General features: G+C 29.7%; 1 protein-coding gene across 2 annotated transcripts; it reads left to right on the top strand.

Moving 5' to 3' along the window:
* The first annotated feature begins 8,647 nt into the window (after window positions 1-8,647).
* On the top strand, window positions 8,648-15,576 carry LOC102590258 (serine acetyltransferase 2-like). Of its 2 annotated transcripts, none has more exons than XM_006340761.2 (10): window positions 8,648-9,225; window positions 10,557-10,754; window positions 10,847-10,906; window positions 11,351-11,446; window positions 11,557-11,581; window positions 11,758-11,852; window positions 13,711-13,877; window positions 13,974-14,047; window positions 14,899-14,958; window positions 15,226-15,576. In XM_006340761.2, the coding sequence occupies exons 1-10, from the start codon at window positions 8,959-8,961 to the stop codon at window positions 15,258-15,260; spliced, it is 1,077 nt and encodes a 358-aa protein (XP_006340823.1). In that variant the 5' UTR covers window positions 8,648-8,958; the 3' UTR covers window positions 15,261-15,576. The 2 variants fall into 2 exon arrangements, with proteins under 2 accessions (XP_006340823.1, XP_006340824.1); XM_006340762.2 differs by having other exon boundaries at window positions 15,232-15,576.
* The last annotated feature ends 1,509 nt before the right edge of the window (window positions 15,577-17,085 follow it).

Genomic DNA, 17,085 nt, shown 5'->3' on the forward strand with positions numbered 1-17,085 from the left:
AAAAAATATTATAAATTATTTTACTAAAATTTTAAAAGTATTTAATTTGACAATCTTTATATGTATTTAATCTTTATATGTATTTGGAGCTTGTGTTCTTTAGGGTGGTAGCCACTTCATCCCCTCTCTCTCTCTTTTAATTGATTTATCATATGCTCATGTTCCTTTTAATGTAGTATATATGGTTACTCGTGTTTGATTGATCATTGTTAGGTGCAATAAAAAAAAGTTGCAAAATATGTATGAATTTCAACTTCACTGCAATGATTATTTGTAATAAAAAAGTTAGTTTTGCCTCTATTTTTAAATCAATGAAACATAAAAATAGCTTCCAAAATTACAGTGTCAATTAAGAAGTAGAAAAATGTTTATGAATTTGTAGAGTATATACATTCTCCATTTAATTTTGTTTCTTATATTTGTTTTTCAAGAGTCAAATTATATGAACTTTCACCTATATTTAATATGTATTTTTTTATTATATTAATATGAGAAACATTGAATCTTATAATATTTTTCATACAGCTTTCAAAATATTTAAATTTAAATTTTAAAATAGTGAATTAATCTAATTCAATTCAGCTTAAAAAATAGTTAAATTAACCATAAAAAAGTAAATATATGATAAGTAAAGTGAACGGAAGTAGTAATTACTTTAGAATTCAACATTGAGGTAGATATTATAGGTAGAATATATGAGACTCCTTGATGTAGATGATACAACACAATATCAAAATTTATCAAATGTTGAGTAAGAAATATTAATAAAGAGATTCTAAAGTAGTTCTCAACCAAAAAAATACATGAATTATTTAGTAATTAAAATAAGGGAAAATTGTACATAATAACAAACTATTAATTTAAATTAAATGGTATAACCACACTTTGATTTAATTGTGCCCTGTAACAAACTGTTTGCCAGTCGCCTCTCTCCCTCAAACTCTCGCTCGCCACTCTCCCCTCTCTCGCTTTATACAAACAGAAATGTATAAATTATGTTTTTGTTTGTATAAAGCGAGAGAAAATTGTATATACACATGCAAATACATATATCTTCGTCTTATACACTTATAATTATACAATACAAATATTCCTCTGTCCAGTTCTCTTTTGCCTTTCTCTCTTTTTCGCTCTATACAAACACAGATTATACAAAATACAATGTATAATTTATGTTTGTATAAAGCGAGAGAGAGAACGATATTTGATATACAAACATTTTATTTCGATTCAATTGTATACAAATTCAAATTTAATACAGATATACAATCACATAAAATTAAATTGAGAGACTCTCAACGATTTATACAAACGAGAGACTGACAACAATTTATACAAATGACCTGCCAGCGAAATTATACAAATCTGAAGAGGAGCCAGCGAATTATACAATTGCTTCTTTTGTATATATGTATAGCGAAATAGCCTAGTCATAGCATGTTTGCTATGGAGCGCAATTATGCAAACTTTTGCTATAGCATACAAATATGAATTTTGTGTTTGCTATATGTAAAAGTTGCGCTTAAAACAATATATGAGATTCCTTGATGTAGATGAATAACACAATATATCAAGATTTATCAAATGTTGAGTAAGAATTAATAAAGAGATTCTAAAGTAGTTCTCAACCAAAACAATACATACCTTAATTTGACCGTAAAAATGAATCCATTTAAATATCCTAAAAAAATATAACACATACAAATAAATTTTATCAAAATAGAATATCTAATAACACGTAAATTTCTCAAGATAAATTATGAAGATGCAAATTAAAAATAAAATATTGTAAATCTGCGAAGTAAAAAGTCGATATTATTTCTTTGAGTTCTCTATTTGATAACACATAATCCTACCTCAATTTAGTATAAAATAATATTTAAAAAAACATAAAGAATATATTTAAACAACTTACCATACATGTCACACTAATTTTTTACTTTTGTGTGTGTAAATTAGACCTTTTAGCCTTTAGGCATAAACCCAACAAACCTGCAAAAAGTGAAGCTTCACAATCACAAATAAATTGACAATATAAAAGATAAATAAGGAATATGAAAGAACATAAAGAAACATAGACATTGAATGTATTAATTGCTCAATTTAATTAGATTACAGTTATTGTTCAATGTTCACGGCCATGAAAAGGAAAAAAAGAGCAAAACGGATGTAAAAGGTAAAATGTATTAATTATTTGGTTTAATTAGAAATAGAAAGATTCATTAAATTAATGATAATGAATTTTGAGCTTTCTAAATTAATGTAATTAAGAAATAATTTGTAGGTTTTTAAATAAATTATATAAATGTAAAAAATTGGAAAAAGATAAATGTCATTCTTGGCAAGCATGCCACATCACCTCTCCTACATCTAGCTTTATTATATATACAGATTATTAACTTTTGAACTCAGTTAATTATTGTCACATGAAATGGTTATTCTACTATCCATAATTAGAGCCGTCAATATGGGATAGGCCTGTTGGGCCGGCCTGGCCTGGCCTAACCCGAAATTTAATAGGGTTGGGCTAAAAATTTTGGAGCCCATTTAGAAAAAGGGCTTTTTAGCCCGTCCTGAATAAGTCTGTTGATTTGTGGGGCTTGAGAAATATAGGTAGGGCCGGCCCATGGGCCAATAAAAATTAATTAAAAAATATAATATAATATTAAAATTTAAAATTAAAGAGATCCAAACTCAAAATCTATTTAAAGTTTTTTAGGAAATCACTAAGTATAGAAGTTGCATCCACCATGAAAATGTCCAAACACTTGTTGCTACTCGAAACTGGTTACATGGTTTTTCTCAAACTGGTAATATATTTTTGTGCACATTTAAATATTATAATTCTCAATTTAGTTATTTTTTAATATTTAACTAATTGAAACTGCATACATGAAGTGTTAGATACGCCATAAGTTTCATGATTTTTTAAGGAGTTTATTTTTTACTTTTTTATGGTTGGAATATTGTCATATTTTTTGTGTTTTATTGTGATCATTGCGAAACAGTTAGGTTAATATTTCTATTTAGATATTTATACTTTTACTTGAAAAAAAACTTAATAAATATTATAAAGATAATTTTATTTGTGGATTTGATTAACAAGTAGTAACATTAACACCATGTAATATTGTTTTGTCGATATTTATAATAATATTTTTAAATTATAATTTATAATTTAATATAATAATTATAAAAAAATATATAACTTTTAAAAAAGTGGGCTGGCCCGGCAAGCCTGTAGCCCACGTACTTGTGGGTTAGGCCGACCGTTTTCTGGCCCACACAAAAAATGGGCTAGCCTGACCTGACTCGTAAAATGTCAAAGCATGTATGGGATAGCCCGAATGGGGTGGGCTAGCCCATATTGACCGCTCTATCCATAATTCATAAAATTTAAATTGTAAATCTACCTCTATCTGGGATGCAGGTACAATACGCTTGATCTGTTCAACACTTGTTGAATTTAAAAAATTATGTTCATCTTCAAGATGAATATTAGAATTATAGAACAATCTAAACACATATTAAAGAAAAACTTCATCGAAACAATATTCCAGTCCAATTCCCCACATTGTTTAAAATGATATGTATATAACGTTAAAAAAAATATATGTTTATTGTTTTCTATGACATAAATTTTGCTACAAATTAAAAGGAAAGTTATTGTCATGTTAAAGGCAATTTTCAAGCCAAGTCTTATGGGTATGAATCTCCATTAGTTTACTCTCTTTTTCTCAAGTAAGGGCGAATATTCCAACATTTTTTGGACTATATATGTCTCCTTGTGATTTTCTTTTTATTCTATTTTATTTTATTTTTACATATTATATGATTCTGTGTATTTTAGCCAGCTCAATTACCTTTCTAATCTAGATCTAGAATAATCATTTCTTCAATTGCTTCTTTTTAAAACCAGGCACAATAATTTAGTTACCTTTGTTTTCTAAATTAAAACAAGTTGAAAACGTTTTAGATCAATTCTATTTCAAGATTTAAATTTGTTTTGCTTATAATTTTTGCCAGAAAAGGAAATAAAATGTTTTTTTTGTCTCATTTCACCTGACATACTTTTTTTCTTAGTATGTCATAACATATTTATTTATTTAAAAACTATTAAAGTTAGCATTTAAATTTTATCCTTAATGATATGACTTTTTTTATTCCACTTGATATAAAAGTTCATTTTTTTAATCAGAAAAAATGAATAAAAAATCTTACGCACTAAACTATAACCACCATTCATTTAATTTTTAGTAGGAACAACAATTTTAAGTATATATTAATGAAAACCCTAAATATACAATTTAAGACCTAAATAACTCCGATATAACAATAGTTTGACTTTTCACTATCATAGCAATAGAGTTTACAAAATAGAACAAAACAAAAAATAAAATAAAAAATCAGTAAATTAACAAATAATCAACGCATGATTCTACCATAAATAAGATTTGAATTCCTTAATTTACTCCATTTTGTTATTTACCTTTCACAAATATCTGTCAATTATTAGTTAATGCTTCTCTCTCTAATTACCTCAAATGGTAGTATTTGTTGGTGGAAAGGGATACTATATATATTATATATATAAAATGATTTATGGTATAAGTTACTACTACATTATATGTTGTATAAATGGTAGTATTTGTTTCAATGAAAGTTGGTATATTATATGATACCATATTGTTATGATACATATTATATGGTGTATATATAGTATAGTATTTGTTTTAAGAAAATTGGTGTATTATATGATTCCCTGTTGATATGATATATGGTATAAGTGGGTATATTATATGGTATAAAATTGATAGAATATATGGTATATGTCGATTTTGTTTTGTATAGTTAACATTATAGTGTAGTCTACTTTAGTCCCTTACTAGGAGGATCACTATGGAGCTAACTGTATAATACTAACAGAAATCAAGTACCTAAAATATTTAACTTCTACAATGATAATGGTATACCATAACAAAACACAATATTTTATCAAATTTGTATCAATAAATCACAATACTATAAAAAAAAAATGCATCAAATACCAAATTAAATAGTTATTCAACTATATATATATATATATATATCCAAAACATATTCAATAACACGTTTTGTATAGTCAGATGGATTGTTCCTTTATATTTTTCTTTGGAAGCCTTGTTCAATCGGACTTTTCTTGAAATTGGAATCTCATCTTCAAAATCATTATCAGCATGATACTCCACATTTGTAATCTCTTTCTTTTTGACGATTTGGGTGTGACAATGATAGAGTTTACACCAATGTTGTTCTCTATATTCTTTCTTTTTGACGAATTATTGGTAATAACTTAAGAAAATTCACTTTTAGATGATTGACCTCTTTCAAATTTATCGGTGACAAAATAAAAACAATCAATTCAAAGTTTGGTCTTGAACAAACAATGAGGTTGTTGATGTTGGTAGTAGATTGTCTTAAGCGAGGACTCTTTCTAGGAGGTATAATCTATATGAATTTTTTTACACCAAGAAAAATATATATTTTTCCTCTAATTAGAGATGATTCTCCTCTAATTAGAGATGATTCTGAAAAATAAAAATAAAGAATGAAACAAACCAAGCTTGTTGACAAGAAATTATGGAATAATACATTCTTCATCCTAGAAACTATCGATGTAGTTGATGAAAACCAATTAAATGATCTTCCTTGAAAAGGGAAATAAGAGAAAGAGAAAAAAAAAGTCTTTATTAAAAAAAGTATCCAACCATAACTCAAAAAAATAACTATAAAAAACGGTGTAGTTCAAATTGAGTCCCATAAATTTAGCACATAACCTCCCTCCCCCTTCAAAAAAAATAATTGGATCCTAAAATATATATAAAAGAAATCAAAAATTAAATATCACGTCATGTTTGTAATTAAAAATCTAGTTTTGTAAAAAAAAATTAAAAAAGTATATACATATCAATGTTAAATAGTGTATTCTAATAATTTTTCCTTAATTAACATCTATCAAAAAAAAATTAAACTCCCACTCTTTTACATTTATTTTTGAAATCGACCTATCGCTGTACTTTATGACAAGATTCTACCGTAATCATTCTCATTAATATATTCATTATCCTTTCAAATAATGGAAAGAGATAAATAAAAAATGAAACCTTTTTAAACAAAATAATAATAATAATTGTGTGTGTCCAAACGGAGCATAGTAACAAATTAAAATTGATTAGAAATTGTAGTTTGACGTGATAGAGAAATGATGGGGGATTCTTTATGTCAATTTGTGAATTGAATATTAGGGAACAATTATAACTAACGGACAAATTAAGAAAATGGTTTTATATTAAGGCGGTTACGTGATAATGTTTAATTCTTGAAGTGATTGATATATTTTAGTCTAACAATGCTAAAAGTAGGCTGAAGACTTATTAAAAGTTTACAATTAAACAAATATTGTTTTGTTTTAACTTGTTAAACTAGGCATGTAGTTTAAGATTAAATTATTGAAACTTAATTACAATCTTAGGGGAAAAAAAAGGAATCATGACTTAAAAGGAAGAAATAAAATTATAATTAACTTATTTCTAAACAAAGAAATATATGTCAATTTTGAATGAAAGTGAAAGACATATACTCTCTTCGTCTTAATTTATGTAACAATATTTGATTGACAAAAAATATAAAAAATAAAAAGTACAAAAGTTATTCAAATATATAATCTAAAATAAGTGATTAGTACATATTTATGTCATTATAAATCATTTTAGTAAGAGTCAGTAAATAAAATATTATTACTAAAGGATATATTCGGTACAGAAATATAACTTGGGATTTAGTCAAGTCTTTTTTTTTGGTTTTCTGATGATTGGCAAGTAAGCAAATAAAAATTGTTATGTCAAGAATATTTTATATAATTGAAATAAGTACTATTGAGTGAGGGGTGGAAGGTGGGCTATGTTGGGAGTGGATAAGAGACAATTTATAATTTTTCTATTTTTACTAAAAAAAAAAGTCATAAATTTGTTTTTTTTTAAATTTTATTGATCCTTCAAACATAAAAAGAAATGAAAAAATGTTGTTTTATTCCTACCAAACACGTCCCAATATAAAAAGGTTATATCATTTTTTTTTTTAATTTGATTAAAAAATATACTCATGTAAATTTAGATAGAAGTGCCATAATGAAAAAGAGGCTAGTTTGTTTTTAGAAATGCTAATAAGTTCTTATGTTTTTTAATTTCGTTTTTTATTTAGTGTTCAATACTATATTGAAGTCTGAATATATTAAATTTTCACCATATAAACTCGAGATATGTGATTACCGAAGGAGCATCCCTCTCTCTAAACTCCACTAGATGTTTTGGTATTCGTAAGGATGATGATATGAAAAGATGAAAGAGTCCCTACTAAAAGGACTTTTGGCAGGGTCATTGGTGGCACACGTGATGGCACGAAGGGACAATAGAATAAGGCCATGTTCATTTGTATCTAGTCGTATAAACGTCCACGTACATTAATAATACTCCCCTAACGGGTGCCCAGTATACTTTAACAAGGGTATCATCAATTTCCTAAACGTTTTGTCTTGTTAGTGAGATTTTAATACTTATTTAATAGTAGTAATTATTTAATAATTGTATTTGATTACTTCTCAAATCAGTTCTCATGGCTCCACCATCCAACATTAATCATTGCAAATATAATATATATTGAATCATTTTTATTAGTTCGTATGTTTACTTTTTTATTTTTTTAATTATATTTTAATGAAAATTCTGATTCAGATATTATCTTCTACATATAAGAACTTTGTTAGGTCGTTACATTTTCAAAACAAATAAAAAAGTTTTTCTTCATTTAAGGATACTACTTAGTAACAAGTCTAAGATCAAATTTTGATCAAAATTTTTGAATAATTCAAGAGAAAGCTATAATAGATATCCATCCTGAAAGTTTGGATGAATAATTCAAAAGTTGTATTACTATAAAGAGATTGAAATTTGCGTAGCGAATTACAATAATATAGTTTTTCCATCAAACACGAAATATTAACCAGATAAGAAAATTAACTTTTAAAAAAGGCTTAACAAGTTAATAAGAATTTTCAAAAGGAGCTCCTATTATTTAATTACTTGGCGCTTGAAACTTTTTTTGATTTTTGACGATGAAAATCAACTTCTTCAAAAAATCAAAACGATACATCTATTTATTTAATTGAACTTGGTCACAAGAAAAAGTCCTAGGGTTAGATATATAATTTGTAGGATAGTGAGAATGTAACTAGTTATGAGTTTATAAACTTTCTTTAAATCTTAATTAGTTAAAGATGAATATCTTTGGAGATTTTAATTTAAATTATTTCTTATTATGTTTTTAACATTAAAAAATGATTCTTTTCATTAATTTTATGTATACTAATTAAATAAGTAATTAAACATTAAAATTTTCATATGTGAACAATAATTTATTATCCTTTCATTTTAATCTGTTTGTTAGATTTTGACTTAATACAAAACATAAAAAATAAACAATACTTTTGAATATACCAATTATCTCATATCAAAAAGTTAATAAAAAAATTATTATAAAAAAAAACGACTACTATAGTCTATATGGCAGTTAAATTGTTCACACCTTTATTAGATGGTATAATATAATAATTACACACACCTAGGAAACCAAAAGAAGACTAAATAAAATTCGTATGGTCGAAAACACCGCAGATTTACGTCTTTCTAAATCAACCACACCAAAACCTAAAAGATAAAAGCAAAAAAAGGAAAAGTTTCAAACCCCAAAATACATAGTATAGTGTTTAGTGTGTATCACCATCATCATATTCTTCATCTTCTTTCTTTCTCTCTCTCTCAACGCTTCAGAATTGCATGCACCCTAGCTATAATGGAACCCTAAAACTACGCTCTTCCTTATATAGAGTAAGTATATCAAAACTCTAAAAACAGTAAATCTTAAATGGCTTGTTCTTGTTTGAGCGAGGATAATTGGTTCGCTCTTTCTCAAATGCGCACCACCACCACCACCACCTTGCAGGTGGAAGATCCACAAATAATCGGACCCAATTCCGCCGGCATGCCCGAATACCGTTTAGAAAAAGTTTTCCCTGTTTACGCTGTTGGCGTTTCGGAACCCGACCCGAACTTGATCATCTCTGTCGCTAACACCGCTTCTACTCTTGGTGACCCTATTTGGGATGCTGTTAAGCTTGAAGCTAAGCTTGAGGTCTGTTTTTTCTTCATAAAGATTCTATCTTTACACTTTATTTTTTTAACCACTGTGTATTGACCAGCTTGTGTGCACCCAGCTGTTTTAACGTCCTTGATGCTTTCACAAGAATCAAGACATGTGCAAGTAAAGTTTAAACAGATGAAAAGAAATCACGATTTCATTGGGATTTGAGCCTGCTTTACACATAATTTGACCACACGAGAACTGTTTCATTCAAGTTAACAAAGAATCAGTTGTTTTCATTTCTATCTCTTTCTATGTGAAGTTTTTTTTTCTTCGTTTCTTTTGGTAATAGTCTTTCTTGGGGTTGGATTTATGTTAGTGGTATAGTTGCTAAAGACTTAAAATTAGTATATTGGAGTAATAGTTTAATCGGTTGAAGCAAGTTACTTATCCTTGTTTCCAAGTTACATATTCACATATGCTATAGATAGTTACTTGGAACTTACTTTTAAGCTATGTTGTTAGGACCCTCCAAAAATTCTGCAACACGGTGTCTACATAAACTTTTGAAGGATTGACACACATCCGACTCTATTTTTAAGAGTCTGAGCAACATAGCTTTTTAGTCATGACCTGATAGATTAATTCCAGTGGTGGATATCAATCAAACCCAAGTTCTAATACTCTATTGTTGGTCTTAGATCAAATAGATGTTTTCCAGTATCCCGTGTTTGTAAGCTTTCATAGTGGAGTTAATGTAATAAATTTGGTAGATTGATAGTGGAGTTAATGTAACAATTTGATGGTGGAGTTAATATCACAAATTTGATAGTTTGATGGTGGAGTTCATGTAAAAAAATTGATAGTTTAATAGTGGAGTTAATGTAGCAATTTGATGGTGGAGTTAATATCACAAATTTGATAGTTTGATGGTGGAGTTCATGTTTAAAAATTTGGTAGTTTGATGGTGGAGTTAATATCACAAATTTGATCGTTTGATGGTGGAGTTAATATCACAATTTGATATTTTAATGGTGGAGTTCATGTAAAAAATTTGATAGTTTGATGGTGGAGTTAATATCACAATTTGATATTTTAATGGTGGAGTTCATGTAAAAAATTTGATAGTTTGATGGTGGAGTTCATGTAACAAATTTGATAGTTTGATAGTGGAGTTAATGTAACAATTTGATAGTTTGATAGTGTAGTTAATGTAACAATTATTTTCAGCTATCCATCATCAAGAGAACATGTATAATAAAGATCTGAAATCTACTATGTAAATTTAGGTAGCTGGATTCTCTCAATTTGTTAGTTTTGAAAATGTGTTTAGCTGATAGTTTTGTGGAACCATTTAATGTTGTTTCTATTATGCGATCCAGGCAGAGAAGGAGCCAATATTAAGCAGCTTCTTGTACGCGAGTATTTTGACTCATGATTGTTTGGAACGGGCATTGAGCTTTGTTCTTTCCAACCGTCTGCAAAATCCTACACTTTTGGCAACTCAATTAATGGACATATTTTCTGATGTAATAATGCACAATCGGTGCATTCAATGCTCCATTCGACTTGATTTACAGGTGCACTCGGGATTCTATGAATCTCAAATATATTCTATCTTTATACTTTTTGACAAGTACTAACAGTTCCTTTTGTCCGTCATCCTTGACAGGCATGTAAAGATAGAGATCCTTCATGTTTGTCATACTGTTCTGCTCTTTTGTACCTTAAGGTGCTGTCTTTTTTTTTTTTTTTTAAATTCTATTTAGATGATTATTGTTAGTATTTTTATTTTATTTGTTCCCATCTCTTTCCCTCATCGGGACCTAATTTTATTTCCCCTCCAGTTTGTTGAACATTTGCTTACAGTTACATCAACTTCTTTTCTAGATGCTAACAGTTAAAATGATAAATCCAATGAACTTGTAAAGGAGCCTCACTACGTTTACGTTCTCCTAAATTATAGCAAGGCAAACTATCTTTTTGCAAGTCCGTTTCTTATCTTAATACCCTCCAGGCTTCATATCAGTGTTATTTTATCACCGCCTTTTAGTCGATTTATAGAGAGAGGAACACAAAACAAGAGAATTGTGGTTCTCAATCTACTGAGGATTTTGCTTTTCTGATATTTGATTGCAAATTGTCAAAATCCTGATATAAAAACTAATCTGTTTAGGGTTATCATGCTTTACAAACACATCGAGTTGCACATACGCTATGGAATCAAGGGCGCAAAGTCTTGGCATTGGCGTTACAAAGTCGAGTTAGTGAGGTAATATGATATCCTCTACTTGGTGATAGCCATCATTGTCATTTTCAAAAGCACTGGACCTATTGCTCTATGTTACTTCATTGTGATTTAAAACTGTTACTTCAATACAGGTTTTTGGAGTTGATATACATCCAGGTAATCATTCAGTTTCTCCACCCCACTATCTGCACCAAAAGATATGGCTTCTGTTCTATTGCTGCTAATTAAATTCTCACAAGTTACTTTTGTAAAAATTACCAGTCAATTGTCTTATTAGTGGATCTGCATCGATAATTATGACTAGGTTATACCTGTGTTTGCCTATAAAACAGCTGCCCAAATTGGAGAGGGAATTCTGCTGGATCATGCCACTGGTGTTGTAATTGGTGAAACTGCTGTCATAGGGAATAGAGTTTCACTTATGCAGGTGAGTTGTGCCGATTCCTCTACATTGCGTGTTTGTGTGTCATTAAATACCAATCTTCTGCACTGTAGATTATCTGATTGAGGGGAGGATAAGATAATTAAGCTTTTGCTTCATTTTGCTTATTCACTTTGCCTTCATATTAAAAGATCTAACAGAAATTTGAGTATCATGGCTATGGTAAAATACAAGTATTTATATGCCTGACAACATTTATTAGAGTTTTCGAGCATACAATGTTAACAAATCATTGATCAAAAGTTCTCATTGTCTTGTATAAGTACTATTTTTTTCATTAACTAAAAACTGATAGCAAATTCTGCTATTGTAAAGGCTGGTACAGATGTTTTCCTTTGGAGCTTGTCAGCAATGGTTTCCCTGGCCCTACAAAGGCTGGTACAGATGTTTTCCTTTGGAGCTTGTCAGCAATGGTTTCCCTGGCCCTACAACTGATAGCAAATTCTGCTATTGTAAAGGCTGGTACAGATGTTTTCCTTTGGAGCTTGTCAGCAATGGTTTCCCTAGCCCTCTTAAGTGATTGACTGAATCCGGGTAGATGTTCAGGAGTACCTTGCAATGAGTGGAGTGTGTTTTATGTTTACCCTATAATTTTAAATTTACAAAGTAAAAATTTGGTTCGTCATCTATCCCTTTTCAATCGTTTATCCTTTAACTTCTTGAAAATTTTGAAAAACACTTTCAAAAACACTCTAGAATCCCCTCTCCTCCCCACAACCAATCCTAAAAATCTTTTTAGCAAAACTTTCCTCGACTTCAGTTCCTACATAAGCCAACCCCCCTTCCAGAGCTCAGCCAGTTCATGAGGTGTGGATTGTTTTGCTTGAATTTGTTGTGGCAGGTAGGGTATACCATCTAATCTATGTGGCATGTGATGCAGAGAGTATAGACGAGTACAAGAATCAGTTCATTCACCCACCAGAACACAAATGTATTTGTGGACATGAGGGGAATCCTGTCAAAAAATTCTTCACATGAGGGCAATAGTATAGTTTTTGTGTAGTGATTTCTAGTGATGTCTTGAGGTGGCAACTAGCGGGAATCCTTCTATGTGAAAGGAAACAGATTCCTTAAGCATCTGTTACCTAAATAATTCATTCCATCACCTTGAATATCATCAATCTGTGCTATATAAGCTGGGAAACTTGAATCTCATGGGGAAGTTCATACTCCCTCTATCCCGAAGATAGTCTAAATCTCCGTTTTGGTCACTCACACAGTTGTGTCCATTTTTCTAAAACGGAAGTTAATAAACTTTGCACAACAAAAAGTTTGGATGTTTGTTACACTCCTCAGTATTCTTCCATCTTATTCTTCTATAACACTAAACTCAAAATAAAGCTCACACGTCCTTGCAACAAAATACTAAACAACTCGTATTTTTGAAGGCTTGTCCTAATAAGTGCACAAAGTGAAAGCTGGATAAATTGGGAGGGATTAGTAGCATTTTATTTGCCTCGGCCAATTTAGGAAGAGTTCTTATACTTGTCATTGGACAAACTTAAACTTTTGAACCCTGTATCGTATAATGAAGCCCATTTATTGGCTCCCAGGTACTGAGCAGGTAATAAGTAGACAGTCTGCCCCTGTGAACCTGTGCTCTGACCAGCTTAAACTTTCAATCTCTGAATCCTATTATGAAGCTCATTTATTGCCTCCCAGCTGCTGAGTGGGTTATGAGTAGACTGCAGACACCCAGGCTCTTCCTCTTGTATTTGTATTTAACACAATATAACTTATTATTTATTCTCCACATCATGTCTATAGATTCATTCTGTGGAGATGCTTGTCAGTAGAAATTCTGTTTAGTACTCCTTTTTTCACCTGAATATATTTTGCACAGGGTGTAACCTTGGGAGGAACTGGGAAAGAGATTGGTGATAGGCATCCTAAAATAGGTCAAGGTGCACTGATTGGAGCTAGTGCAACTATACTTGGAAATATAAAAATAGGGGAAGGTGCAATGGTTGGTGCTGGTTCCCTTGTGATGAAGGATGTTCCTCCCCACAGGTTGAGTATTATATATTTTAAATTTCTGGTTTATCTGTAAAGTAGTTCTGATAAACATTGATATACTGGCTGCAATGTGCCGTCTTTGGTTTGCAGTATGGTGACAGGAATACCAGCAAAGGTGATTGGTTATGTAGATGATCAAGATCCATCTTTAACTATGAAGCATGGTATGTCAAAGATGTTTGCTTTAGTAGTAGTATATTCTTTTCTCTCGTAAATCGCTCTACCGTGGTTAGTTTTATTATGATAAATATGCCACATATGCATGTATCTGTCCTCTCTTGCAAGAGTTAACTCATTTGTACGATTTACTTGAGGGATAAGAGGAACAATATGATGGATCTTCTTTATTAGGTTGTTTGGGTCTTGGAGGATGGTAAAAGAGGCAATTCCGACTCTAGAGGTTTTCCTGGAATATCTGATTGGAGTTGCTTTGTTTAAAATACTTTTGCTTGTTTACATGAATATGGGAACAATAAGGGGGAGAAAAGAGATTCAGCATTTAACCCTCAACATTTAATCCCTTCCCTAAGTTTTAAGGAAGCGGCTCAATAGGTTTGGAAATATGAGAGAGAGAGAGAGAGTAGTTATTGAGCAGATTGATGTTATCCTTGCCATGAATTAAAACAAACGAGATCCTAGATGGAAACTTTAAACAGAAACATAAAGGTGTAATACAATTGGAAAGGTAAAGAAAGCGGAAGGCCATGATCAGTATTCATCTTTACTCAATCAAATTATGATGATGTTTAATAAAGTTGAAGTAAAAGTCGTAATGAGAAGACTTTCTAGCTAGAATCGTTACTATTCTTTGAATTAGTAAGAGTTGACTTATTAGACCCCTGAATTATCACCAGTCTAATATCCTGATGGCTCATACTTACTCGTGTTATACTGAAACATTCCTTTGTAGTTTACAGTGATTGCTCATGAGCTACCAACAGGAAACTTTTTTTGTCTTCTTCTAACCCTTTGCTTAGAAGTTTACTGCTCATTCCTTTTCACTGTTATATTGCAGATGCCAGCAAGGCGTTCTTTAAACAAGTAGCCATTAGCTGCAAGGAAGCAAGATCCAATGGTGAGATTTCGTTATGCCAGTATGTTGCTTTAAGTAGGGATATATATATTGCCTTAGTTGGAACAAACGGAGAGTCATCCAGTTGAACTTGAGCGTTGCCCCTACGGCAGCTTTTGCCACATCCAAATCAATGATAATGATGTTATAGATATTCCGAACTCCAGTAGTCAAATCTGTTTGAAATTTTTACTTGCCATCACGAGCGCTCAAGTTTTTGTTGCATTAATAGAATCACATAACTCTTCTCTGTATCTCTCTTCTTGGCAGGAGCAGTTGCTTCAAAGGACGATGGCTCAACATGAGATTAATGAAGACACATATCTTCATTTGACTATTAACCCCAATTCACTTCAATGTGTGAAAATGATTTTAGTATTTTCACCATATTTAATACTACTATAGGATTTCTGAAAATAGAAAAAAATAAAGCTCCTTCTCCTTTAAAGATTGATCATCATTCAATCGACGTGTAATGCCATGTAATGTGTGCCGTTCTAAATTATGTATTTCTTTCTCCAGCAGATTTGTCACTATGTATATTTGTTTGAATTAATGCTATAATGAAATATTGGGACATACTGTTTATTAATGTTGACTGGATTCAGCAATATTGGGACATACTTTTTAATTATTATACATTCAATATTTTCACTGGTATTATTAATGTAATAATAGATTAAATTTCATATTCTATTAATATCTTCATATATATGAGTCGGTGAAAGTACTTTATTATGTTTTATGTTGCCATTGAAATAGAAAAGAAAAAAGAATAAGAGGTAGAATAGAGTTTCTATTTTTTTTTTTATGATATGAATATATTCTTACGGCTACTTATGGAGTATTTTGAGAAATTTGCCATAATACAAGTTTGATTTGCCGACAATTATATTTCTTTACAAAATTTTCATAATAATTCAGTGTAGCTACTTTTAGATCATACGAAATAAAAATATTTAAAAGAAAGTATAAAAAATTTCCCTCATTAATCAATTACCCCCGCCCCCCCCCAACAAAAAAAAAAGGAAGAAATTTAGTCAACATAATCAATATCCTACGTTCAAACAATTAATTTTATACAAATATTAATTTACATATTTACGGTATTATAATAATTTACAAAATATAGTAATTTCATGGGTAAATCACATAAATATGTTATATTAAAAAAATATTTACCATTTGTAACAATATAATTTTTCTAATTAAATATAATAATTTTTTAAAATAAAAAAAATTGTACAGTCTATATTCGCTTTGCCTCTTTCTCTGCCTTTTTTTCTCTTCCTCCTCTGCTTCTTTTTATTTTTCTTCTTTGTCTCTTTTTGTGTCATTCTATATCTTCCTTCTCTTCTTCTTCTTTTTATTCTTCTTCTTCTTTCAAATTTCCATCTAAAGAACTCCTCTAATCAGTTTTTACCCATAATTTGTAATTTTCACCCAAAAATACGATGATAAAAGGAACAGAAAGATCGAAAATTTGTACAAAATTAAGTTTTCAAGCAGAAATTTTAAAATATCTAAAATTAAAATAGCAAAAGTTCACCATGGATGGTTATTATAAAGCTTCAAATTTTGAATTCATTATTTGAATTTTATGAATTTGTGATTAGTTTCCATTCATATTTAATTCAACTTTAATATGTGTGTAATACTTTTTAATTCAAGTTTAAATTCATTTGACAGTTTATTATGTTTCTTTCATTTCTTACGATGAAATTACTTGTCTAATTAATTATTGATACAAGTTTTATTTAGTCTACGAATCATTGACTGCTCTTTCGTTTGTATTAGATATGTTTCATAATTGTATTAAAATCATGAACAATACATTTAAAATACATATTGCGAATTTCACTCCCCTTTTTAACTTGATATCAACTAAAATAATTTAGGTGACACACTTATAATACATTTTTTAATACATATTGCAAACATCACTCATGTTCTTAGTGATACAAACCAAAAATAATTTACAAGACACATAAAATACTTGTTTTATTCATGAATAATACAAGTTTAATTCAATCTATAGATTATTGTCTTGTCTTTCGTTACTTACTCTTTTCATTCATTCTTAATTCTCTCTTCTAATTCAATTTTAACTTTGTATAATACATTTTTAAT

This window comes from Solanum tuberosum, unplaced genomic scaffold (genome assembly GCF_000226075.1).
Source record: "Solanum tuberosum cultivar DM 1-3 516 R44 unplaced genomic scaffold, SolTub_3.0 scf00020, whole genome shotgun sequence".
Lineage (NCBI taxonomy): Eukaryota > Viridiplantae > Streptophyta > Magnoliopsida > Solanales > Solanaceae > Solanum > Solanum tuberosum.

What these genes read in the sequence shown, in the direction of transcription:
- LOC102590258 (XM_006340761.2), top strand. Translation starts at nt 8,959, where the DNA reads ATGGCTTGTTCTTGTTTGAGCGAGGATAATTGGTTCGCTCTTTCTCAA. An exon ending in AGCTTGAAGCTAAGCTTGAG is followed by an intron (nt 9,226 to 10,556) that starts GTCTGTTTTTTC and finishes TATGCGATCCAG; the next exon opens with GCAGAGAAGGAGCCAATATT. An exon ending in CAAGGAAGCAAGATCCAATG is followed by an intron (nt 14,959 to 15,225) that starts GTGAGATTTCGT and finishes TCTTCTTGGCAG; the next exon opens with GAGCAGTTGCTTCAAAGGAC.